The sequence below is a fragment of the Pseudophryne corroboree genome, chromosome 10, assembly GCF_028390025.1.
Source record: "Pseudophryne corroboree isolate aPseCor3 chromosome 10, aPseCor3.hap2, whole genome shotgun sequence".
Taxonomy (NCBI): domain Eukaryota; kingdom Metazoa; phylum Chordata; class Amphibia; order Anura; family Myobatrachidae; genus Pseudophryne; species Pseudophryne corroboree.
In genome coordinates, this window is record NC_086453.1 from 195452544 (window position 1) to 195479516 (window position 26973).

At 46.4% G+C, this 26973-nt stretch overlaps 1 protein-coding gene and 1 long non-coding RNA gene across 3 annotated transcripts in view; one reads left to right on the top strand and one right to left on the bottom strand.

The window, feature by feature from the left end:
- Positions 1-26973, bottom strand: part of LOC134966347 (collagen alpha-1(XII) chain-like) — a 300135-nt gene that overhangs the window by 60114 nt on the left and 213048 nt on the right. For both annotated transcript variants that reach the window (XM_063943018.1, XM_063943019.1), the window contains exons 5-6: positions 26626-26901; positions 25684-25956 (exon numbers count right to left, since the gene is read on the bottom strand). In XM_063943018.1, the coding sequence (XP_063799088.1) occupies positions 25684-25956; positions 26626-26901 (549 nt within the window). The remainder of the gene's footprint in view (positions 1-25683; positions 25957-26625; positions 26902-26973) is intronic.
- LOC134966348 (uncharacterized) overlaps positions 1-26973 on the top strand; it is a 74955-nt gene that overhangs the window by 46296 nt on the left and 1686 nt on the right. Inside the window, exon 2 of the long non-coding RNA XR_010188628.1 lies at positions 9617-9708. This is a non-coding gene — a long non-coding RNA (uncharacterized LOC134966348). The remainder of the gene's footprint in view (positions 1-9616; positions 9709-26973) is intronic.

The window sequence follows — 26973 nt, forward strand, 5'->3', positions numbered from 1 at the left end:
CCAGCCTTCGAGGCTGGGGGGCAGTCACACAGGGAAGAAACTTCCAAAGACTATGGTCGAGTCAGGAGACTTCCCTGCACATAAATATTCTAGAACTAAGGGCCATTTACAATGCCCTAAGTCAGGCAAAACCCCTGCTTCTACACCAGCCGGTACTGATCCAGTCAGACAACATCACGGCGGTCGCCCATGTAAACCGACAGGGCGGCACAAGAAGCAGGATGGCAATGGCAGAAGCCACAAGGATTCTCCGATGGGCGGAAAATCACGTACTAGCACTGTCAGCAGTGTTCATTCCGGGAGTGGACAACTGGGAAGCAGACTTCCTCAGCAGGCACGTCCTCCACCCGGGAGAGTGGGGACTTCATCCAGAAGTCTTCACACTGATTGTAAATCTTTGGGAACGGCCACAGGTGGACATGATGGCGTCCCGCCTAATCAAAAAACTAGAGAGATATTGCGCCAGGTCAAGGGACCCTCAGGCGATAGCGGTGGACGCTCTAGTGACACCGTGGGTGTACCAGTCAGTTTATGTGTTCCCTCCTCTGCCACTCATACCAAAGGTACTGAGAATAATAAGAAAACGAGGAGTAAGGACAATACTCGTGGTTCCGGATTGGCCAAGCAGAGCGTGGTACCCGGAACTTCAAGAGATGATCTCAGAGGACCCATGGCCTCTGCCGCTCAGACAGGACCTGCTTCAGCAGGGGCCCTGTCTGTTCCAAGACTTACCGCGGCTGCGTTTGACGGCATGGCGGTTGAACGCCGGATCCTAAAGGAAAAGGGCATTCCGGAGGATGTCATTCCTACGCTGATTAAAGCCAGGAAAGATGTAACTGTAAAACATTATCACCGCATATGGCGGAAATATGTTGCTTGGTGTGAGGCCAGAAAGGCCCCAACAGAGGAATTTCAGCTGGGTCGATTTCTGCACTTCCTACAGGCAGGAGTGACTATGGGCCTAAAATTAGGCTCCATTAAGGTACAGATATCGGCTCTGTCGATTTTCTTCCAAAAAGAACTAGCTTCACTACCTGAAGTTCAGACATTTGTAAAAGGAGTGCTGCATATTCAGCCCCCTTTTGTGCCTCCAGTGGCACCTTGGGATCTCAACGTGGTGTTGAGTTTCCTAAAATCACATTGGTTTGAGCCACTAAAGACCGTGGATCTAAAATATCTCACGTGGAAAGTGGTCATGTTATTGGCCTTGGCTTCGGCCAGGCGTGTATCAGAATTGGCGGCTTTGTCATTTAAAAGCCCTTATCTGATTTTCCATATGGATAGGGCAGAATTGAGGAATCGTCCCCAGTTTCTCCCTAAGGTGGTATCTGCTTTTCACTTGAACCAACCTATTGCAGTGCCTGCGGCTACTAGCGACTTGGAGGATTCCAAGTTACTGGACGTAGTCAGGGCCTTGAAAATTTATGTTTCCAGGACGGCTGGAGTCAGGAAAACTGACTCGTTATTTATCCTGTATGCACCCAACAAACTGGGTGCTCCTGCTTCTAAGCAGACTATTGCTCGCTGGATTTGTAGCACAATTCAGCTGGCGCATTCTGCGGCTGGACTGCCGCATCCTAAATCAGTTAAAGCCCATTCTACAAGGAAGGTGGGCTCATCTTGGGCGGCTGCCCGAGGGGTCTCGGCTTAACAACTTTGCCGAGCTGCTACTTGGTCAGGGGCAAACACGTTTGCAAAATTCTACAAATTTGATACCCTGGCTGAGGAGGACCTTGAGTTCTCTCATTCGGTGCTGCAGAGTCATCCGCACTCTCCCGCCCGTTTGGGAGCTTTGGTATAATCCCCATGGTCCTTTCGGAGTTCCCAGCATCCACTAGGACGTTAGAGAAAATAAGATTTTACTCACCGGTAAATCTATTTCTCGTAGTCCGTAGTGGATGCTGGGCGCCCATCCCAAGTGCGGATTGTCTGCAATACTTGTACATAGTTATTGTTAACTAAAGGGTTATTGTTATGAGCCATCTGTTGAGAGGCTCAGTTATGTTTCATACTGTTAACTGGATATGGTATCACGAGTTATACGGTGTGATTGGTGTGGCTGGTATGAGTCTTACCTGGGATTCAAAATCCTTCCTTATTGTGTCAGTTCTTCCGGGCACAGTATCCTAACTGAAGCTTGGAGGAGGGTCATAGTGGGAGGAGCCAGTGCACACCAGGTAGTCTAAAAGCTTTCTTTTAGTTGTGCCCAGTCTCCTGCGGAGCCGCTATTCCCCATGGTCCTTTCGGAGTTCCCAGCATCCACTATGGACTACGAGAAATAGATTTACCGGTGAGTAAAATCTTATTTTTTCTTACCTGGCACTCTAGTAGAACAGTCTCATGCTTACAATGAATGTATAAGGCTGTTCTCTATGTGCCTAATATAACGGTTGTTTGCTACAAGTGACTAGTGGTGATGAGCAGATTGGGCACCACTGTTCTAGTATGTACAACAACTGAGTGTGAATTTGGAGGTGTTGCTATTTGATGTCACACATACACTAGAGATGAGCGGGTTCGGTTTCTCTGAAACCGAACCCGCACGAACTTCATGTTTTTTTTACGGGTCCGAGCAGACTCGGATCCTCCCGCCTTGCTCGGTTAACCCGAGCGCGCCCGAACGTCATCATGACGCTGTCGGATTCTCGCGAGACTCGGATTCTATATAAGGAGCCGCGCGTCGCCGCCATTTTCACACGTGCATTGAGATTGATAGGGAGAGGACGTGGCTGGCGTCCTCTCCATTAGAAATTAGATTAGAAGAGAGAGAGAGATTGTGCAGAGTCAGACAGAGTTTACCACAGTGACCAGTGCAGTTGTTGTTAGTTAACTTTTATTTATTTTAATATAATATATCCGTTCTCTGCTATATCCGTTCTCTGCCTGAAAAAAAACGATACACAGCAGCAGCCAGTCACACAGTGTGACTCAGTCTGTGTGCACTCAGCTCAGCCCAGTGTGCTGCACATCAATGTATAAAAGGCAAAGCTTATAATAATTGTGGGGGAGACTGGGGAGCACTGCAGGTTGTTATAGCAGGAGCCCCCAGGAGTACATAATATTATATTAATTTAAAATTAAACAGTGCACACTTTTGCTGCAGGAGTGCCACTGCCAGTGTGACTAGTGGTGACCAGTGCCTGACCACCAGTATAGTAGTATATTGTTGTATGTATTGTATACTATCTCTTTATCAACCAGTCTATATTAGCAGCAGACACAGTACAGTGCGGTAGTTCACGGCTGTGGCTACCTCTGTGTCGGCAGTCGGAACTCGGCAGGCAGTCCGTCCATCCATAATTGTATTACAATATATACCACCTAACCGTGGTATTTTTTTTTCTTTCTTTATACCGTCGTCATAGTGTCATACTAGTTGTTACGAGTATACTACTATCTCTTTATCAACCAGTGTACAGTGCGGTAGTTCACGGCTGTGGCTACCTCTGTGTCGGCAGTCGGCAGGCAGTCCGTCCATCCATAATTGTATTATTATTATAATATATACCACCTAACCGTGTTTTTTTTTTCATTCTTTATACCGTCATAGTGTCATACTAGTTGTTACGAGTATACTACTATCTCTTTATCAACCAGTGTACAGTGCGGTAGTTCACGGCTGTGGCTACCTCTGTGTCGGCAGTCGGCAGGCAGTCCGTCCATCCATAATTGTATTATTATTATAATATATACCACCTAACCGTGGTTTTTTTTTCATTCTTTATACCGTCGTCATAGTGTCATACTAGTTGTTACGAGTATACTACTATCTCTTTATCAACCAGTGTACAGTGCGGTAGTTCACGGCTGTGGCTACCTCTGTGTCGGCAGTCGGCAGGCAGTCCGTCCATCCATAATTGTATTATTATTATAATATATACCACCTAACCGTGGTTTTTTTTTCATTCTTTATACCGTCGTCATAGTGTCATACTAGTTGTTACGAGTATACTACTATCTCTTTATCAACCAGTGTACAGTGCGGTAGTTCACGGCTGTGGCTACCTCTGTGTCGGCAGTCGGCAGGCAGTCCGTCCATCCATAATTGTATTATTATTATAATATATACCACCTAACTGTGGTATTTTTTTTTCTTTCTTTATACCGTCGTCATAGTGTCATACTAGTTGTTACGAGTATACTACTATCTCTTTATCAACCAGTGTACAGTGCGGTAGTTCACGGCTGTGGCTACCTCTGTGTCGGCAGTCGGCAGGCAGTCCGTCCATCCATAATTGTATTATTATTATAATATATACCACCTAACCGTGGTTTTTTTTTCATTCTTTATACCGTCGTCATAGTGTCATACTAGTTGTTACGAGTATACTACTATCTCTTTATCAACCAGTGTACAGTGCGGTAGTTCACGGCTGTGGCTACCTCTGTGTCGGCAGTCGGCAGGCAGTCCGTCCATCCATAATTGTATTATTATTATAATATATACCACCTAACTGTGGTATTTTTTTTTCTTTCTTTATACCGTCGTCATAGTGTCATACTAGTTGTTACGAGTATACTACTATCTCTTTATCAACCAGTGTACAGTGCGGTAGTTCACGGCTGTGGCTACCTCTGTGTCGGCAGTCGGCAGGCAGTCCGTCCATCCATAATTGTATTATTATTATAATATATACCACCTAACCGTGGTTTTTTTTTCATTCTTTATACCGTCGTCATAGTGTCATACTAGTTGTTACGAGTATACTACTATCTCTTTATCAACCAGTGTACAGTGCGGTAGTTCACGGCTGTGGCTACCTCTGTGTCGGCAGTCGGCAGGCAGTCCGTCCATCCATAATTGTATTATTATTATAATATATACCACCTAACCGTGGTTTTTTTTTCATTCTTTATACCGTCGTCATAGTGTCATACTAGTTGTTACGAGTATACTACTATCTCTTTATCAACCAGTGTACAGTGCGGTAGTTCACGGCTGTGGCTACCTCTGTGTCGGCAGTCGGCAGGCAGTCCGTCCATCCATAATTGTATTATTATTATAATATATACCACCTAACCGTGGTTTTTTTATACCACCTAACCGTGGCAGTCCGTCCATAATTGTATACTAGTATCCAATCCATCCATCTCCATTGTTTACCTGAGGTGCCTTTTAGTTCTGCCTATAAAATATGGAGAACAAAAAAGTTGAGGTTCCAAAATTAGGGAAAGATCAAGATCCACTTCCACCTCGTGCTGAAGCTGCTGCCACTAGTCATGGCCGAGACGATGAAATGCCAGCAACGTCGTCTGCCAAGGCCGATGCCCAATGTCATAGTACAGAGCATGTCAAATCCAAAACACCAAATATCAGAAAAAAAAGGACTCCAAAACCTAAAATAAAATTGTCGGAGGAGAAGCGTAAACTTGCCAATATGCCATTTACCACACGGAGTGGCAAGGAACGGCTGAGGCCCTGGCCTATGTTCATGGCTAGTGGTTCAGCTTCACATGAGGATGGAAGCACTCAGCCTCTCGCTAGAAAACTGAAAAGACTCAAGCTGGCAAAAGCACCGCAAAGAACTGTGCGTTCTTTGAAATCCCAAATCCACAAGGAGAGTCCAATTGTGTCGTTTGCGATGCCTGACCTTCCCAACACTGGACGTGAAGAGCATGCGCCTTCCACTATTTGCATGCCCCCTGCAAGTGCTGGAAGGAGCACCCGCAGTCCAGTTCCTGATAGTCAGATTGAAGATGTCAGTGTTGAAGTACACCAGGATGAGGAGGATATGGGTGTTGCTGGCGCTGGGGAGGAAATTGACCAGGAGGATTCTGATGGTGAGGTGGTTTGTTTAAGTCAGGCACCCGGGGAGACACCTGTTGTCCGTGGGAGGAATATGGCCGTTGACATGCCAGGTGAAAATACCAAAAAAATCAGCTCTTCGGTGTGGAGGTATTTCACCAGAAATGCGGACAACAGGTGTCAAGCCGTGTGTTCCCTTTGTCAAGCTGTAATAAGTAGGGGTAAGGACGTTAACCACCTCGGAACATCCTCCCTTATACGTCACCTGCAGCGCATTCATAATAAGTCAGTGACAAGTTCAAAAACTTTGGGTGACAGCGGAAGCAGTCCACTGACCAGTAAATCCCTTCCTCTTGTAACCAAGCTCACGCAAACCACCCCACCAACTCCCTCAGTGTCAATTTCCTCCTTCCCCAGGAATGCCAATAGTCCTGCAGGCCATGTCACTGGCAAGTCTGACGAGTCCTCTCCTGCCTGTGATTCCTCCGATGCATCCTTGCGTGTAACGCCTACTGCTGCTGGCGCTGCTGTTGTTGCCGCTGGGAGTCGATGGTCATCCCAGAGGGGAAGTCGTAAGCCCACTTGTACTACTTCCAGTAAGCAATTGACTGTTCCACAGTCCTTTGCGAGGAAGATGAAATATCACAGCAGTCATCCTACTGCAAAGCGGATAACTGAGTCCTTGACAACTATGTTGGTGTTAGACGTGCGTCCGGTATCCGCCGTTAGTTCACAGGGAACTAGACAATTTATTGAGGCAGTGTGCCCCCGTTACCAAATACCATCTAGGTTCCACTTCTCTAGGCAGGCGATACCGAGAATGTACACGGACGTCAGAAAAAGACTCACCAGTGTCCTAAAAAATGCAGTTGTACCCAATGTCCACTTAACCACGGACATGTGGACAAGTGGAGCAGGGCAGGGTCAGGACTATATGACTGTGACAGCCCACTGGGTAGATGTATGGACACCCGCCGCAAGAACAGCAGCGGCGGCACCAGTAGCAGCATCTCGCAAACGCCAACTCTTTCCTAGGCAGGCTACGCTTTGTATCACCGCTTTCCAGAATACGCACACAGCTGAAAACCTCTTACGGCAACTGAGGAAGATCATCGCGGAATGGCTTACCCCAATTGGACTCTCCTGTGGATTTGTGGCATCGGACAACGCCAGCAATATTGTGTGTGCATTAAATATGGGCAAATTCCAGCACGTCCCATGTTTTGCACATACCTTGAATTTGGTGGTGCAGAATTTTTTAAAAAACGACAGGGGCGTGCAAGAGATGCTGTCGGTGGCCAGAAAAATTGCGGGACACTTTCGGCGTACAGGCACCACGTACAGAAGACTGGAGCACCACCAAAAACTACTGAACCTGCCCTGCCATCATCTGAAGCAAGAAGTGGTAACGAGGTGGAATTCAACCCTCTATATGCTTCAGAGGTTGGAGGAGCAGCAAAAGGCCATTCAAGCCTATACAATTGAGCACGATATAGGAGATGGAATGCACCTGTCTCAAGTGCAGTGGAGAATGATTTCAACGTTGTGCAAGGTTCTGATGCCCTTTGAACTTGCCACACGTGAAGTCAGTTCAGACACTGCCAGCCTGAGTCAGGTCATTCCCCTCATCAGGCTTTTGCAGAAGAAGCTGGAGGCATTGAAGAAGGAGCTAAAAGGGAGCGATTCCGCTAGGCATGTGGGACTTGTGGATGCAGCCCTTAATTCGCTTAACAAGGATTCACGGGTGGTCAATCTGTTGAAATCAGAGCACTACATTTTGGCCACCGTGCTCGATCCTAGATTTAAAGCCTACCTTGGATCTCTTTCCGGCAGACACAGGTCTGCTGGGGTTGAAAGACCTGCTGGTGACAAAATTGTCAAGTCAAGCGGAACGCGACCTGTCAACATCTCCTCCTTCACATTCTCCCGCAACTGGGGGTGCGAGGAAAAGGCTCAGAATTCCGAGCCCACCCGCTGGCGGTGATGCAGGGCAGTCTGGAGCGACTGCTGATGCTGACATCTGGTCCGGACTGAAGGACCTGACAACGATTACGGACATGTCGTCTACTGTCACTGCATATGATTCTCTCAACATTGATAGAATGGTGGAGGATTATATGAGTGACCGCATCCAAGTAGGCACGTCACACAGTCCGTACTTATACTGGCAGGAAAAAGAGGCAATTTGGAGGCCCTTGCACAAACTGGCTTTATTCTACCTAAGTTGCCCTCCCACAAGTGTGTACTCCGAAAGAGTGTTTAGTGCCGCCGCTCACCTTGTCAGCAATCGGCGTACGAGGTTACATCCAGAAAATGTGGAGAAGATGATGTTCATTAAAATGAATTATAATCAATTCCTCCGCGGAGACATTGACCAGCAGCAATTGCCTCCACAAAGTACACAGGGAGCTGAGATGGTGGATTCCAGTGGGGACGAATTGATAATCTGTGAGGAGGGGGATGTACACGGTGATATATCGGAGGGTGAAGATGAGGTGGACATCTTGCCTCTGTAGAGCCAGTTTGTGCAAGGAGAGATTAATTGCTTCTTTTTTGGGGGGGGTCCAAACCAACCCGTCATATCAGTCACAGTCGTGTGGCAGACCCTGTCACTGAAATGATGGGTTGGTTAAAGTGTGCATGTCCTGTTTTGTTTATACAACATAAGGGTGGGTGGGAGGGCCCAAGGATAATTCCATCTTGCACCTCTTTTTTCTTTTCTTTTTCTTTGCATCATGTGCTGATTGGGGAGGGTTTTTTGGAAGGGACATCCTGCGTGACACTGCAGTGCCACTCCTAGATGGGCCCGGTGTTTGTGTCGGCTACTAGGGTCGCTTATCTTTCTCACACAGTCAGCTACCTCATTGCGCCTCTTTTTTTCTTTGCGTCATGTGCTGTTTGGGGAGGGTTTTTTGGAAGGGACATCCTGCGTGACACTGCAGTGCCACTCCTAGATGGGCCCGGTGTTTGTGTCGGCCACTAGGGTCGCTTATCTTACTCACACAGCGACCTCGGTGCAAATTTTAGGACTAAAAATAATATTGTGAGGTGTGATGTGTTCAGAATAGGCTGAAAATGAGTGTAAATTATGTTTTTTGAGGTTAATAATACTTTGGGATCAAAATTACCCCCAAATTCTATGATTTAAGCTGTTTTTTAGGGTTTTTTGAAAAAAACACCCGAATCCAAAACACACCCGAATCCGACAAAAAAAATTCGGTGAGGTTTTGCCAAAACGCGGTCGAACCCAAAACACGGCCGCGGAACCGAACCCAAAACCAAAACACAAAACCCGAAAAATTTCAGGCGCTCATCTCTAACATACACACAACAATCCACGTGAATTGCCAAAATTGGATGAGGTTTGGCTTTTTGGCACACTGGGCTAAGCCTGGTCTCTTCTGGTCTCATTGTGGCCTGTTTCATCAGAAAATGTCCACAAACTCAGGCTGCTCTTAGAAACATGTATGATTATGACCTCGTTAATTTTTAATAGTAATCTCATCCAAAGTTGGGGACATGCTGGTTGTTAGATCAAGCTACAGACAGCTCTAAATAGGGTAAGTTTAACTAACTATGGCATCCCAGTACATATATATTCAGCGTCCTATTTAGCGTGGTACCCAAAGGTATAGATTAATATGTACTGTAACTGTTTTCACACCTTATCTCCTTCTTTGTGGTGATACAGTTTAATTAGATTTTGGTGTACGAAACAAATAATACCACTGAGCCATCAGGGATCACAGTTTTGAATAAAAGACAAAGTATTCATACAAAAATCAACTCCTGGACAATATAACTCTCTTTATATGTAGTATACTATGCATGTTCTTGTTGTATCATTGTTTTACTTTTCTTCCACTACAGGCTGGATCCCTGGATTAAAGCATCAGTAGCAAATGGAACCTGGTCCTTGTTGAAAATTAATATAATGACTAAAACACAAACAAAACACCCAGGTAAAATGTACTCCTATGTACTGTACATGTCTTTTCTTGTCTTTCATTATTTAATTATACCTCAAGAGTGCCCACATTGTCTTGCTTCTGTACCATGCCTTATTGATTGCCCCCTCTAGTACCCAAAACACCTAATTGACCTTAATAAAATAGCACATTCTTTTAGCAGTGATGTTTACATTATAGAGCAGGGATAGAAGTACGCATCACCAATTCAGCAGGACCCCTTATTGGTCAGAGGTTTGCCACATGGCAAATTTTTTTTTTTAAGAAAATTTTATTGGCGAGATGATACACATAAACGAAAGGCTGAACTACGCAGAGATCATAAGATAAGCTACACCAGAATGACATTATGAATTACAATAACAAGACAATAATAAAATAGCAACCACAGAGTGTACTAGAACCACGGAGTGTACTAGTAATATGTTCCATGGAGTGGATATACCAAATCTTGGCGATAATGTCAGCCAATGTAGGGGGTTCAGTGGTCTTCCTTAGTCCCGCTATGCAGCACCTTATCACGAGAACAATATGGGTAAACCGTTTATTTTGATGATGGGATGCTTCAGGAAAGCTCATAGAAAGAAGAAAATATTTGGGATTTAGAGGAACATAAATATAGACAAAATTGAACTAGCTAGGGCGCCACTTCGCGCCATAGCAAAGATAACTTCAGGCAGTCCCACTAGATGTGGAGAAATGTACCATCTGCATGTTTACATTGCCAGCGGAAAGGGGAGCTCTCTGGGTGCATCTTGTTAATCTTGTAGGGACATAATACCATCTATAGAATAGCTTATACGCATTTTCTTTCAGATGAACACAAATAGAACTAGAAGCAATATTAGTATAGATTTCAGACCAGTCTGCTGAATCTAAAGTCTCACCCAAATCTGATTCCCAAGCCCTCTCGTATGAACCTCTAGTATCCAGGGTATGGTATATGAGCAATGGGTATAGAGTAGAGATAAGCCCTTTGGTGGACACATTCCAGAACACTAAATTCTCAATGGATGTAAAAGGTCTAGAGCCAAGTCTCACTGCAAATGACGTGTGAACATGTCTAATTTGTAAACATTGAACAAAAATATTTGTGTGGAATTGAGAATTTAGCCTGTATATCTGCAAATGTCGGAAAAGATGGGGTTTGAGTGATCTCATTAAGCAGTCTGATTTCATTGTTGTGGCCAACAAGAAAAAGCAGCAGGAGAGCATCCCGGGCGAAAACTAGGGTTGTCAAACAGTGGAACCAGAGGGCTGGGATAAGGTGCTAAGTTAAACTGTTTGTTGGCTGAGTCCCAAACATCTAAAGTGTGGGATATAGTAAAGTGACTATCTTTGGGCGGGCCGATCTTTGGAGCCACAGTAAAGTAGAAACAGAGTGCATTTTCAGGGTATTCGATTTTATCTCTACCCATATTCTTTCAGATTTAGGTCTATTCCACAAAATACTGTCCATTGCACCAGTCTAGCCACCAAGTAATAGGATTTAAAATTCGGAACACCCAAGCCACCTTCAGTTGTGTGTCTTTGGATGAGCGAGTGTTTCACCCTAGGCTTTTTTTTAGACCAAATAAATTTCATGATATTATGCTGAAGGTGCTTGAAGACACAGGGAGGTACTCGAATCGGAAGGGTTTGAAAAAGATAGAGTAATCTCGACAAAAGGTTCATTTTTATGGCACTGACACGACCAATCCAAGATATGTGATAACCTCCCCATTCCTCAAGATCTGAGACCGAACTAACAGTTTCAGATAATTAGCTTGGTAAAGATGCCAATAGTTTTTAGTAATAGACACCCCTAAGTAAGCTAAATTACATTTATTCCAACAAAAATGGTAAGACTGTTCAAGAAAATCCTTGACCGTGTGTGGGATATAAAAGTCGAGGACCTCAGTCTTTTGTGTATTAATCTTATACCCTAAGAGTGGCCCATATTCCTCAATCTCTCTAAACAAGTGTGGAAGGGAGTGGACTGGGTCGGAGATCGTAAGCAAAACACCAGCTGCATATAGGGCAATTTTATGTTTAGAGGAGCCAATCTTTATACCTTTAATGTTAGGAATGGCGCGAATACGCACAGCGAGTGGCTCAATAGTAAGGGCGAAGATAAGAGGGGATAGAGGACATCCCTGATGTGTCCCATTAGATATAGAAAAAGGAGGGGAGGCTACCCCGTTGGCCAGCACAGATGCCCTAAGTTTGTCATAAAGAGCAGCGATTCCCTGAGGAAACTAACTGTCTAAACCTACTGTCTGAAGAGTATAAAACATAAAGGGCCATTGAATCCAATCAAATGCCTTTTCAGCATCTAACCCCGTGACCACGGCTGGCGTTTTCTGGGTATGAAAAGCATGGATAAAATCGACCGTGCGACGTGTATTATCAAAAGCTTGATGGCCGGTAATGAAACCGACTTGGTCCGGGTGAATTAGCAAAGGAAGTAATGGTCTTCTTAATCTGTTTGCTAACACCTTTGCATATATCTTAATGTCCACATTCAATAATGAAATAGGGCGATAATTAGAAACCAAGTCAGGGTCACATCCTGGTTTCGGTATGACAACTATGCTGGCCAAAGAGGTGAGAGTGTCTAGGCAGCCACCGTTGAGTAGTTCACTAAAGAAGACTTTTAAAAAGGGAGGGAGGAACGACGCAAATTTCTTGTAATATTGAGGGGGGGGGGGGGGTTTAAACCCATCAGGGCCCAGTGCTGAAGATTTAAGATCTTTAATGACAGTTAAAATTTCCTCCTCTGAAATGTCTGCGTTCAGGTTCTGCACCCATTGCTCACTAAGGCGAGGTAGCATAGTGCCGGAGAAGTAAGAAGACAAAGAAGGAATCTCGTGTGGTACAGTTTAATGGACCGAGTCATTTAAATGATATAATTTCTTAAAATACGAATGAATCTCTGAAATAATTTGTGCGGGATCATAAGAAATCACACCCGACTCACGTCCTCTAATTTTGTGTATCAAACCAGACATCTGTTTTTGTGTGAGTTTACTTGCTAGTACTGAATCAGCTTTGTCTGCTTTGTCATAAAACTTTTGTCGAAGTCTTTTTAATATATTAGCCGACTTACGAGAAAGGATAGTGTTGAGGTTGCCTTTATGAGAGTTAATTTGAATCAACAGGGCCAATGTAGGGTATCGCTTATGTTTATCAAGAAATAAAGATATTTCTTTTTCTAAATTAGATATCTCCATCTGGGCCTGTTTATGGCAGAAAGATGCTGTGCCAATGTGTTTACCTCTGATCGTTGCCTTATGGGCTTCCCATATAATACCTTTAGCAATCTCATCGGACCTGTTAAATTCAAAATACTCAGCAATGGCAGGTTTGATATCCTGAAAAAGAGAGGGGTCTAATAACAAAGCATCATCTAGCCGCCATGTGTGGGATTTATGATGAAAAGCACAAAAATCAAGTAGCATACAGGGGCCCGCACAATCAGGCCACGAGAAAGGTGTGATACCTGCTGCCATGACCGTGGAGGCAAAGGTCCAAAATGTAAATAACATATCAATATGAGAGTAAAGCTGGTGTGGGCCAGAGTAGTGTGTATAATCCCTGGCTGTCGAATTTTTAAGATGCCAAGAATCCAAAACAGAAAGTTTATTTAATTCCTGGGTGAGAAATTGAGACACAAGTAACACCTCCAGGGAATGTGTTAAGTGGTAAGGGGCGGTTTTATCAAGGGCGGGATCTAAAACTGCAATAAAGTCTCCACCTAATATCAAGTGACCTTGGGCAAATTTCTCAATTAACTTAATTTAGAAAAGAAGGAGCTTTGGCCGGTATTGGGAGCGTACAAATTTACTAGGTTTATCTGTTCTATCCCTATGGAGCCCAACAAAATAAGAAATCTGCCATCAGGGTCAGCTACCATCTTTGAAAGAACAAACGGCTCCCGTTTCAAAAACAAAATCGCCACTCCTCTCTCTTTACATGAGGCCGAGGCAAAAAAAGTTTGAGGAAAACGTTTGCTTTTCAATTGAGTGTGGTCTCCAGGTAGGTGCGTCTCCTTTAGCAAAATTATATCTGCATTTTCACGTCTGCAAGCCCATAAGACTAAAGTGCGACGTCTAGGGGAATTTAGACCATTCACATTTATGGAAAGGTATATGTGAGAATAGGGGCAAGGGGAGGGGGGGGGGGCTACAAAGCTAGAATAGTAAGTGGGCCAGAGGCCCTCAATTGCATGTAGGAATGTGAAAAAGAGGGAAAGTCACATATCTGCCCCACCACAGCACGACAGGATGGGAAAATATGTAACTTAAAGTAGCCGCATAAAAATAAACATGTCAAATTAAACTAAACCTGTCTAAACATTTAATAATTACAGACTGAAGACAGTTTAGAAAGGGTATCTCCCGTAACGGAACTAGGTGAGAGAGAGAGCACAAGGTGGATAGTCATAAAAGGCAATATGATAAAATCTAACAACCCTATCTACTGAACAACAGATAGACATAAACCAGTAGTAAGCGAAAGAGAGACCATATCAAGTAGTAAATACTTCACAGTGAAACTCAAAACCACACTTCAGGGAGGGGCAGTGTCATCTTCTCTGCCTCTTCGCACCCGTGTCCATTGGGCCTGTGGGGGTGATGTCATTGAGGACGAGAAGGATCCTGAGAAGAACCTGCAGGAGAAGGATCTGGTAGTATGTCTAAGTCCTCAAGCAGTTTTTGGCCTTGTGCCAAGATTTTTATCTCACATTGTGCTGACGCATAGCTTTAGTGATGAGCTGTAGATCCCTCCGCTTCTGAATGGTGAGGGGAGCAACATCCTGGAATATTTGGACAGACATATCCCAGTAGGTGATATTTGGGGTGTCTCTAGTAGCACCAATCAGCTTTTCTTTGGTGCGATAATAATGAAGTCTCGTGATAATATCCCTGGTGGGGTGGTCTTCAGTATGCCGGCGGTCGGGCTCCCGGCGACCAGCATTCCGGCGCCGGGAGCCCGACAACTGGCATACCGACACTTATTCTCCCTCGTGGGGGTCCACGTCCCCCCTGGAGGGAGAATAAAATAGTGTGGCGCGCCACCGTGCCCGTAGCGTGGTGAGCGCAGCGAGCCCGCAAGGGGCTCATTTGCGCTCGCCACACTGTCGGTAAGCCGGCGGCCGGCCTCCCGGCGCCGGTATGCTGGTCGCCGGGAGGCCGGCCTCCGGCAGATCGTAGTGAACCCCCCAGGTGTTATGAACCTCAAGCAGTGGTTCATTCCTGTTTGCTTTCTGCTCATGAATTTTATGCTATATTTCTGTTTGCATACCAGGATTTCTCTTGTACTGTTTAGAAGACTCTTGTTGGCCGCCTGTGGTGAGTCTGTGTAACTGCAGCCTGTTTTCTATGTGTTAAGCCTCACCTGTCAGATAATTTGGTCAATATGTGGTGAGTCTGTGTACTGCAGTCTGGCTCTTGTCTGTGCAGCCTCACCAGCCAGTATTTTGCCCATTACCTTGTGCCTGGCTTCCAGCCATCCTGATTGGGGCGTGCTTCCCTTATTACCCAGCTAGCCCTGCAGTCCAGCGCCGGTGATAGAAGTGTGTTGTTGTACCTGTATGTTCCAGTTCTTGGTTAGCTTCCTGCAAGCTTGTTCCTGGTCCCTGTCAGCAGCTTCCTGTGGAGCCTATCTTCCTGCCTCTGGTGTGTTCCTGCGTCCAGCTTGTGTACTCCAGTGTCCTGTGTCCAGTTTTCTGAGTCCTGTCGAAGGGATCGTTTCCTGCTGTCCTCCGAGTTGCCTTCCAGTAAAGTGGTCTGGTATCCAAAGCTTCTGGGTTCTGGTCGTTTCCTGCGCACACCTGTTGTGGTGTCATGAGTAGCGGTTATGCTGCACTTTATGGCTGAAGCCGTATTGTCTTTATCTATTTTTGGTTGTGTCATTTTTGTGGAGGTTTCTGCATTGCTGTTTTGCCTTATTACGACGGGTTCGTATTTGGCAGTTAAGTTGCATTACTGGATTTGCTGTTGTTCCAGGAGGCAGCGCCGCACATAAACTACTTTGTTATTTTTTTGCATCCTTCTTTGTTTTAGTCGCGTCAGTCTTAGTTAGTTTTCCCCTTGTTCTCCTTGGTCTTGGTTAACACCTTGTCTCCAATTAAGACCAGGGGGCATCGGAGTCTGGGCGGACCTAATTCACCCATTCAAACGTGGCTGCCATGGGCACAAGAAACCATAGTCTTGCAGACGTTAATCGACCACTGGGAAGTACAACGGAGTCAGGGGTTTTGTTAGGGGAAGCTGCGTATCTCAGTTCTGCTGCAGCTCCACGCATCTGTACTTGGAACTCTTCTGTTGCCACCCACTCTCATGGGTTCCAAGTACGTAGAACATAACACTTGGGTTGTTGACCCAGGGGAGGTTTCGCCCAGAGAGCACGGTGAGCTCTATCTATAAGCAGCTTGTCATCTGTCAGGTCCAGAAGGATGTGCTTAAAGAAATCATGAAGGAAAGTCGGCAATCACAAAGGAAAGTTGGTTGGAGGGAGTGACCGACTCCGGAACATTTCTAAGTCTCAAATTATTCCTCCTTGATCTGTTCTACAAGTCCTCTTGCCTCTCTTTGAGTTCTTGGATTTCGGAGCGAAGTAAGGAGAGTTCTGTATCGACTACACCCTGATATCTGCACAGATCGTCGGTATTAGATGCTAGTGCAGTCGTGCATGTACCAATAGAGTTGAGGTCAGATTTGAAGTTATCTGCTGTCTTCTTAAGTTCCTGTTCAAAGGTCACTTTGATTCCCTCAACCAGGAAAGCGAGAACAGCGTGTATGGTCGGATCAATATCCATCTCTGGTGAAGAAGCGGGAGGAGATGAGCCTTATTTATCAGACAATTGTGAGGAAGTTTAGTTTTAGGAGTAAACATAGCTGGTGTCATGGTATTTGTGTTTTTCTTCGTCTTGTTTGACATGATGAGAATAAGAGTACAGTGAATAGGTGAATATAAATGAAAGGGATTATGACTACAGAGCCCTTTGGTACAACAGAAGATCGATGACCCATGGAGGGTGTTATCAGTTCAGCATAAGGTCATAGCAGGCGTCACTCATAACAGGAATTTCCAGATACAAAAATGTGACGGGAAACCGGATATTTGTGAGGTAAATCACCTGGTAATAGAGTCCAGTGGACTACTTTAAAGAGTAATGGACAGCACAGACAGCTGTAAATACATGTTATCAGGATCACATTGTCCTGATATAATGCACCTTTGCACTGGGAGTATGTTGAGAAGACTCACAGAGGCAATTGTATAATAGAGGTGTGCTAATCAAGTGCCCAGATTCACCATTATATTAAATGTACGATATGTCAGTAGGACACACAGGGTCACACTTGTAGCAAGAATATAGTGGGAATACAGGTGAGCTGAGTTTGAGAGAGTTAGGCAATATAGAGCAAGATAATTATGAGTAGCCACTAGAGGGAGTCAATGTGTAATGAATGAATAGCTGTAGTAAAGATGAGCAACAGCCCAAACTACATTATTGTAATACCTTTTATATAGTGGGGGAGCCGAGTATGTGTCGGATAACTAAAGGAAGCTAAAGAGAAGGGAGGAATTGACAAGCTCTCAGCACCAAGGAGCAGTCAGCTAATTAATTAATTAATTAACCTGGGGCAGGAGGAGGTAGGAGAGCAAGGATATGGCGTCTGTTCACTGTGACTCCCCACCTGTCATCCAGAATGCTGCAAACCCCAGATGATACAGGGTCGGGAGGCGCCGGTCACGGTCCACCTCAGAAGCCGCAACGCAGGAGAGTAATGCTGAGGTCTCCAGTCGACTACAGACAAGATGCCTGCGGCTCGTAGGTCAGGTGAGGAGCACTCTGACAGTGTCCTCTGCTGGGCTTCAGGACATACAGCAGCCGGCAAGGTAGCAGAGTCAGGCGACCGGGTACCTGTATGCAGGTCGTCTGTGGTATAGGGGAGTGCAGCTGCATGCAGGCAATATAGGTGGTTTAGGTGTTTCCAATCCAGACGTCCCCGTCGGCAGGCAGCTAAAGCCAGGTCTCGGCTTAAGAGGGAAGGCCACAACCCGCAGGGATAATGTAAGTCTCCCCCGGCTCCGCAGCACGTCACCCCAACACAGGGTGGCAAGGCAGGGCTAATGAGGCACGCCCGAGTATCAGATTGGCCAAAGTAAGAACCAAAAGACACTTTGTAGGGCTAAACCAGCAGAGCTCACACAGCACACTTCTCCCTTAGCTGGCCAAGCTGCTCCCCCACCCCCATCCCGCCACATGGCAAATTTTAAAAGGGAGAAAATAGAACAAACAGCAGGCGGATCTGCAAATCCTGCTCCATTTGCACTAGGGCAATGCCATCCTAGCACAGTACTTGTAAGGGAATGTTTTTTTACCAGTAAGAAGGAAATAGTACAGTAATACTGCGGTGATAGAAAACTATGTATGCAGAGCTGCTTCTTTTTATTTTGTTAATTATCATGTATGTATGGTATGTTACCACAATACTGCTTTATATAGGAGTCACTAGTCTGCTTGTCTGAATACAAGAGTACTGCAAGAGACAGAAGAATAAACATAGAGAGAAAGTGGTGGGAGGATACATTTTGCACCTGGTCCCCCCCATTCCTTGGTTTCATCAATGTTGTGGAGGTCTTCCAAATATGCCAAATAGTCTGTGCAACTATAGTAGTTCATGCCCTCTTGTGCAATTCAGTCCTGTATAGGACATGGGTCATAATACAACAAATTGTCTTGTGTGTTGCAACTTACAAATATAATTTCTCTTACGTCCTAGAGGATTCTGGGGACTCCGTAAGGACCATGGGGAATAGACGGGCTCCGCAGGAGACATGGGCACTAAAAAAGAACTTTAGCTATGGGTGTGCACTGGCTCCTCCCTCTATGCCCCTCCCCCAGACCCCAGTTTGATACTGTGCCCAGAGGAGACTGGGTGCACTACAGGGAGCTCTCCTGAGTTTCTCTGAAAGTAAGAATTTTGTTAGGTTTTTTATTTTCAGGGAGCCCTGCTGGCAACAGGCTCCCTGCATCGTGGGACTGAGGAGAGAGAAGCAGACCTACTTAACTGCTAGGCTCTGCTTCTTAGGCTACTGGACATCATTAGCTCCAGAGGGAGTCGGAACGCAGGTCTCCTCTCGCCGTTCGTCCCGGAGCCTCGCCGCCGTCCTCCTCACAGAGCCGGAAGATAGAAGCCGGGTGAGTATAAGACGATAGAAGACTTCAGAGGCGGCAGAAGATTTCAGATCTTCGCTGAGGTAACGCGCAGCGGTAACGCTGCGCGCCATTGCTCCCACACAACACACACGGCAGGCACTGATGGGTGCAGGGCGCAGGGGGGGGGGGGGGGGCGCCCTGGGCAGCAATTTTAAACCTCTAGGACTGGCCAGACGTTATATATAGGCTCTGAGGGCTGTATATAGAGAACCCCCGCCAGTTTTTAAAGAAATCGAGCGGGACCGAAGCCCGCCGCTGAGGGGGCGGAGCTTGATCCCTCAGCACTAACCAGCGCCATTTTCTCGACAGCACACCGCTGAGAAGCTAGCTCCCCGGACTCTCCCCTGCTGAACACGGTGACAGAGGGTTTTAAAGAAGGGGGGGGGCACATAATTTGGCGCAGTTGTTATATATATAAAAAGCGCTCTATATATCTGGGAATTTTTTCCAGGGTTAGTGGCGCTGGGGGTGTGCTGGCATACTCTCTCTCTGTCTTTCCAAAGGGCCTTGTTGGGGAATTGTCTCCAGATTAGAGATTTCCATGAGTGTGTGGGGTGTCGGTACGCGTGTGTCGGCATGTCTGAAGCGGAAGGCTCTTCTAGGGAGGAGGTGGAGCAAATGAGTGGTGTCTCCGTCGGCAACGCCGACACCTGGCTGGTTGGATATGTGGAATGTTTTAAATGCAAATGTGAATTTATTACACAAAAGGCTGGACAAAGCGGAGTCCAGGGAATGTACAGGGAGTCAAGCCCTGCCTTTCACTATGTCACAGGGACAGTCTGGGTCTCAAAAGCGCCCACTATCCCAAATAGTAGACACTGATACCGACACGGATTCTGACTCCAGTGTCGACTACGATGATGCGAAGTTGCAGCCAAGGTTGGCAAAAAGTATTCATTATATGATTATTGCAATAAAAGATGTGTTGCATATAACAGATGACCCCTCTGTACCTGACACGAGGGTCCAGCGTTTAAAGAAAAGAAGCCTGAGGTTACTTTTCCCCCTTCACATGAGCTAAACGAGTTGTTTGAAAGGGCTTGGGAAACCCCAGACAAAAAACTGCAGATTCCCAAAAGGATTCTTATGGCCTATCCTTTCCCGGCTAAGGACAGGATACGGTGGGAATCCTCCCCAAGGGTGGACAAAGCGTTGATACGCTTATCCAAAAAACTAGCGCTGCTATCTCAAGATACCGCAATCCTCAAGGATCCTGCTGATCGCAGGCAGGAGACTACCTTGAAGTCAATTTACACACATACTGGTACGTTACTCAGACCAGCGATAGCGTCGGCTTGGGTTTGTAGCGCTGTTGCAGCATGGACAGATACCTTATCTGCTGATATGGATACGCTAGATAAGGAAACCATTTTATTGACCCTGGGTCATATTAAGGATGCGGTCCTATATATGAGAGATGCTCAGAGAGACGTTGGCCTACTGGGTTCCAGAGCCAACGCTATGGCAATTTCTGCTAGGCGAGCCCTATGGACCCGACAATGGACGGGTGATGCCGACTCGAAGAGGCATATGGAGGTTTTGCCTTACAAGGGTGAGGACTTATTTGGGGAAGGTCCCACGGACCTGGTTTCCACAGCTACTGCAGGTAAATCAACTTTTTTGCCTTATGTTTCCTCACAGCCTAAGAAAACGCCTCATTATCAGATGCAGTCCTTTCGGTCGCATAAATCCAAGAGAGTATGGGGATCTTCCTTTCTTGCCAGAGGTAAGGGCAGGGGGAAAAAGCTACCAACTACAGCTAGTTCCCAGGAGCAGAAGTCCTCCCCGGCTTCTACAAAATCCACCGCATGACGCTGGGGCTCCGCTGAGGGAGTCCGCCCCAGTCTTCGACTTTTCAGCCACATCTGGGTTCAATCACAGGTGGATCCCTGGGCAATAGACATTGTTTCCCAGGGTTACAAGCTGGAATTCGAAGAGGTGCCTCCTCGACGGTTTTTCAAATCGGCCATACCGGCGTCTTCCCCAGAGAGGGGGATAGTTTTAAATGCAATTCAAAAATTGTGTCTTCAACAAGTGGTGGTCAAAGTTCCCCTGCTTCAGCAGGGGATGGGCTATTACTCAACCCTGTTTGTGGTCCCTCGGTCAGACCCATTCTGAATTTAAAATCCTTAAACCTATACTTAAAAAGGTTCAAGTTCAAGATGGAATCGCTCAGAGCGGTCATCGCCAGCCTGGAGGGGGGGGGGGAATTATATGGTGTCCCTGGACATAAAGGATGCTTACCTTCATGTCCCCATATATCCTCCTCATCAGGCGTTCCTGAGATTTGCTGTACAGGATTGTCATTACCAATTTCAGACGTTGCCGTTTGGGCTTTCCACGGCCCGAGGGTTTTCACCAAGGTGATGGTGGAAATGATGGTGCTCCTGTGCAAGCAGGGAGTCACAATTATCCCGTATTTGGATGATCTCCTAATAAAAGCGAGAGCAAGAGAGCAGTTGCTGAACAGTGTGTCACTCTCTCTGAGGGTGTTGCAGCAGCATGGCTGGATTCTCAATCTCCCAAAGTTCCAACGACCCGTTTGCCTTTCTTAGGCATGATTCTGGATACAAAGCAGAAAAGGGTTTTTCTCCCGAGGGAAAAGACCCAGGAACTCCAGAAAATGGTCAGAGACCTGTTAAAGCCGAAAAGGGTGTCGGTGCATCAATGCACTCGAGTTCTGGGGAAGATGGTGGCGTCTTACGAGGCCATTCCATTCGGCAGGTTCCATGCGAGGACTTTTCAGTGGGACCTTCTGAACAAGTGGTCCGGGTCACATCTACATATTCATCAGATGATCAGCCTGTCCCCCAGGGCCAGGGTATCTCTCCCGTGGTGGCTGCAGAGTGCTCACCTTCTAGAGTAGGGGTGGGCAACAGGCGGCCCGCGGGCCGGATGCGGCCCGTGGACCGATCGTACCTGGCCCGCTGTGCCCCATTAGAGTGCAATGACAAGCGGCCCGACAGGCCGCTTGTCATTGCACTGCTCTCAGACGAGGCGCCGCTGAGGAAATCCCGGTCACGTCACAGGGTCAGCTGACCAGGATTTCCTCTGTTACCAAGCGCGCTGGGCGGCACGGGGGGCGGGCACTGCAGTAAGCAGGAGCGAGGAGAAGAAGCAGCGGCCAGCGAGTGGGAGCAAGAGAGGCCACATCAGCAGTGACTCCAGGCGGCATCATCGGACAGCGGGGATCGTCTGCCACTGTGACGAACAGGTAAACCCCCTGTCCTGCCAGACCCTGGATCACTGCTTAAGCTGCCATATAGGTTTAGGGGTGGGGAGGCAGCTGAGTTAAAAACTACAATATGGGTTTAGGGGAGGGAGAGGATAGGGGGGTAGGGACTGTCTGCCGTAATGTGTAAAAAAGGGTGATGCTGTCTGCCGTAATGTGTAAAAAGGGGGACGATGTCTGCCGTAATGTGTAAAAACGGAGGCACTGTCTGCTGTGATGTGTAAAAAGGGAGACAATGTCTGCCGTAATGTGTAAAAACGGGGGCACTGTCTGCTGTAATGTGTAAAAAGGGGGACGATGTCTGCCGTAATGTGTAAAAAGGGGACGCAGTCTGCCGTAATGTGTAAAAAGTGGACGCAGTCTGCCGTAATGTGTAAAAAGGGGGACAATGTCTGCCGTAATGTGTAAAAACGGGGGCACTGTCTGCTGTAATGTGTAAAAAGGGGGACGATGTCTGCCGTAATGTGTAAAAAGGGGACGCAGTCTGCCGTAATGTGTAAAAAGTGGACGCAGTCTGCCGTAATGTGTAAAAAGGGGGACAATGTCTGCCGTAATGTGTAAAAACGGGGGCGCTGTCTACTGTAATGTGTAAAAAGGGGACGATGTCTGCCGTAATGTGTAAAAACGGGGGCGCTGTCTGCTGTAATGTGTAAAAAGGGGGACAATGTCTGCCGTAATGTGTAAAAACGGGGGCACTGTCTACTGTAATGTGTATTTTGTGTGTGGCCCTCGAATATTCGCTGGAAGTGTTAAGCGGCCCCCCAGCTGAAATAATTGCCCACCCCTGTTCTAGAGCATAGGTTCTCAAACTCGGTCCTCAGGACCCCACACAGTGCATGTTTTGCAGGTCACCCAGCAGGTGAACAGGTGTATTAATTACTCACTGACACATTTTAAAAGGTCTACAGGTGGAGCTAATTATGTCACTTGTGATTCTGTGAGGAGACCTGCAAAACATGCACTGTGTGGGGTCCTGAGGACCGAGTTTGAGAACCTGTGTTCTAGAGGGTCGCAGGTTCGGCATTCAGGACTGGGTTCTGGTAACCACGGACGCGAGCCTCAGAGGATGGGGAACAGTCACACAGGGAAGAAACTTCCAAGGTCTGTGGTCAAGCCAGGAGGCTTGTCTACACATCAACGTACTGGAATTGAGGGCCATATACAATGGCCTTTGTCAAGCGGAGAATTTGCTTCGCGACCTACCGGTTCTGATCCAGTCAGACAACATCACCGCAGTGGCTCATGTAAACCGCCAAGGCAGAACAAAGAGCAGAGTGGCAATGGCAGAAGCCACCAGGATTCTTCGCTGGGCGGAAAATCATGTAAGCGCTCTGACAGCAGTCTTCATTCCGTGAGTGGACAACTGGGAAGCAGACTGCCTCAGCAGACACGATCTACATCCAGGAGAGTGGGGACTTCATCAGGAAGTCTTTGCAGAGATTACAAGTCAGTGGGGACTGCCTCAAATAGACATGATGGCGTCACGCCTCAACAAGAAGCTTCCGAGGTATTGCGCCAGGTCAAGGGACCCTCAGGCGGTAGCAGTGGACGCCCTGGTGACACCGTGGGTGTTTCAGTCGGTCTATGTGTTCCCTCTTCCTCTCATCTCAAAGATTTTGAGAATCATAAGACGAAGAGGAGTACAGACAATTCTCATTGTTCCAGATTGGCCTCGAAGGGCCTGGTATCCGGATCTTCAGGAAATGCTCACAGAAGATCCGTGGCCTCTTCCTCTCAGAGAGGACCTGTTGCAACAGGGGCCCTGTCTATTCCAAGACTTACCGCGGCTGCGTTTGACGGCTTGGCGGTTGAACGCCGGATCTTAGCTGAAAAGGGTATTCCGGATGAGGTCATCCCTACTCTGATAAAGGCTAGGTTGGTGGTGACAGCAAAACATTATCACCGTATATGGATGAAGTATGTGTCTTGGTGTGAGTCCAAGAATGCTCTTCCGGAAGAATTCCATCTGGGCCGTTTTCTTCATTTCCTACAGACTGGAGTGAATTTGTGCCTAAAATTAGGCTCCATTAAAGTTTAGATTTAGGCCCTATCCATTTTCTTTCAGAAGGAATTGGCTTCTCTCCCAGAAGTCCAGACTTTTGTGAAGGGAGTGCTGCATATCCAGCCTCCTTTTGTGCCTCCAGTGGCACCATGGGACCTTAACGTGGTGTTGCGGTTCCTTAAGTCTCACTGGTTTGAGCCACTTCAAACGGTGGACTTAAAGTATCTCACTTGGAAGGTGGTCATGTTGTTGGCCTTGGCATCTGCAAGGCGAGTATCTGAGTTAGGGGCTTTTGTGAGACAAAGCCGCTATCTGATTTTCCATGTGGAGAGAGCTGAGTTGCGTACTCGCCCTCAATTTTTGCCTAAGGTGGTTTCCTCTTTTCATATTGTGGTGCCTGTGGCTATGCGGGACTTGGAGGATTCCGAGTCCCTTGATGTGGTCAGGGCATTGAAAATTTATGTAGCCAGAACGGCTCGGGTTAGGAAAACAGAGGCACTATTTGTCCTGTATGCAGCCAACAAGGTTGGTGCTCCTGCTTCTAAGCAGACTATTGCTCGCTGGATCTGTAACACGATTCAGCAGGCTTCTTCTACGGCTGGATTGCCGTTACCAAATTCGGTAAAGGCCCATTCCACTAGGAAGGTGGGCTCTTCTTGGGCGGCTGCCCGAGGTGTCTCGGCATTACAGCTTTGCCGAGCGGCGACTTGGTCGGGTTCAAACACCTTTGCAAAATTTTACAAGTTTGATACCCTGGCTGATGAGGACCTCATGTTTGCTCAATCGGTGCTGCAGAGTCATCCGCACTCTCTCGCCCGTTTTGGAGCTTTGGTATAATCCCCATGGTCCTTACGGAGTCCCCAGCATCCTCTAGGACGTAAGAGAAAATAAGATTTTAAACCTACCGGTAAATCTTTTTCTCCTAGTCCGTAGAGGATGCTGGGCGCCCGTCCCAGTGCGGACAACATTCTGCAAGACTTGTATATAGTTATTGCTTGCATAAGGGTTATGTAACAGTTGATCGGTCTTTGACTGATGCTGTTTTTTTCATACTGTTGACTGGTTCGTATATTCCAGGTTATACGGTGTGGATGGTGTGGGCTGGTATGAATCTTTCCCTTGGATTAACAAAATCCTTTCCTCGTACTGTCCGTCTCCTCTGGGCACAGTTTCTCTAACTGGGGTCTGGGGGAGGGGCATAGAGGGAGGAGCCAGTGCACACCCATAGCTAAAGTTCTTTTTTAGTGCCCATGTCTCCTGTGGAGCCCGTCTATTCCCCATGGTCCTTATGGAGTCCCCAGCATCCTCTACGGACTAGGAGAAAAAGATTTACCGGTAGGTTTAAAATCTTATTTTTTGGAAGAAGTTGTTGTGTGTTGCAAAGGTAAGTCCCTAATGGAACAATAAGGTGGAACAAATAAGTTACTGATAGTAGTACACAAAATTTATCAAGTACGCGTACAGAATATGTGGTTCACCTGGTACAAATGTTTCAGTTACACACAGTAATATGCAGTTTACCTGGTAGCGTGGAGACCTGTATAGTCTGTGACTGTATTGATTGCAAACTGGATTCTGGGATAAATGTGACCTGATAGGCTGTATTTGGTGTCAATCCGCTAATCCCATTATTCTGATCTCCATAAAAAGTCTTCCTTAGCTTTCTCCATGGATCTGATACTGGAGCATAATCCAGGAAGTAGCGCCCTGTGTCTCCTGTTAACTTTAACCAGGTTACATTAAAACTTGTTGCCGTAATATTCAGAACCTGCAGATTTCTTGCTTGGATCAGATCTGTGAAATAAAGATAGAGACTATTAAACTGGAACGTTTTGTACAAATATTTGCAAGAATATAGAAAACTGAATATATTGTTGCTAGTTTCTGTAAGGATGCTACAAATTTTGTGATCCCTGGGTTTAGATTAGTGTAATCTCTGGAGACCCTAGTGTGATACCACACAAGACAGGGTCTACACCTTATTCCAGTGATGGCTAACCTTGACACTCCAGCTGTTGTTGAACTACACATCCCAGCATGCCTTGCATCAGTTTTAGCATGGCCAAGTAGCAAAACTGTAGCAGGGCATGCTGGGATGTGTAGTTCAACAACAGCTGGAGTGTCAAGGTTAGCCATCACTGCCTTATTCAGAAGATGGCAAGGGGACAGCCATCTCTCACATTACCAGCAGTCCTAAATAATGTCATGGCCACTTCTCATTCAGCACTGGTTGGGACCACTAAATGAAGTGTTTACAAGTGTTTACAAATTATTCAAACAGGATTATAGACTACAAATTCATTGCCTGGTTTTATGCTAAAATCCCATTTCACATAAACAACTTTTGACCACTTTAACACCTTCTGTTATACAAAGTCTTATTGGATACTCTTTGCAGTATACTGTATAAAGATAAAAATAGAAAAAATACAAAAACATGAGTAAATAAACAATTGATCTTACCAGGGAGGGTGGAAACCTGAATTATTTCAGGTTGGACATACGGATCATTGGAGTCAGAGATAAGTATGACCTGGTAGGTGGTGTTCGGAGTTAAAGCACTGAGTACCACACTGGTCTCATCTCTAGACAACGTCTTCAGCAACTTTCCTGTTGGATCAGACACAGGTGTGTACTCCAAAACATAATTCCCGGTATCTCCAGACAGCCTAGACCAAGCCAGCTGAAAACCTGTAGTTGTTATATCGAAAACCTCCAGACTTCTTTCTTCCTTTAGATCTGAAATGGAAATTAAGGCTTGCATAACCATTTGTGCCAGGCTTGGTATGGCCTTCCCTTTGCAGGGCAGGT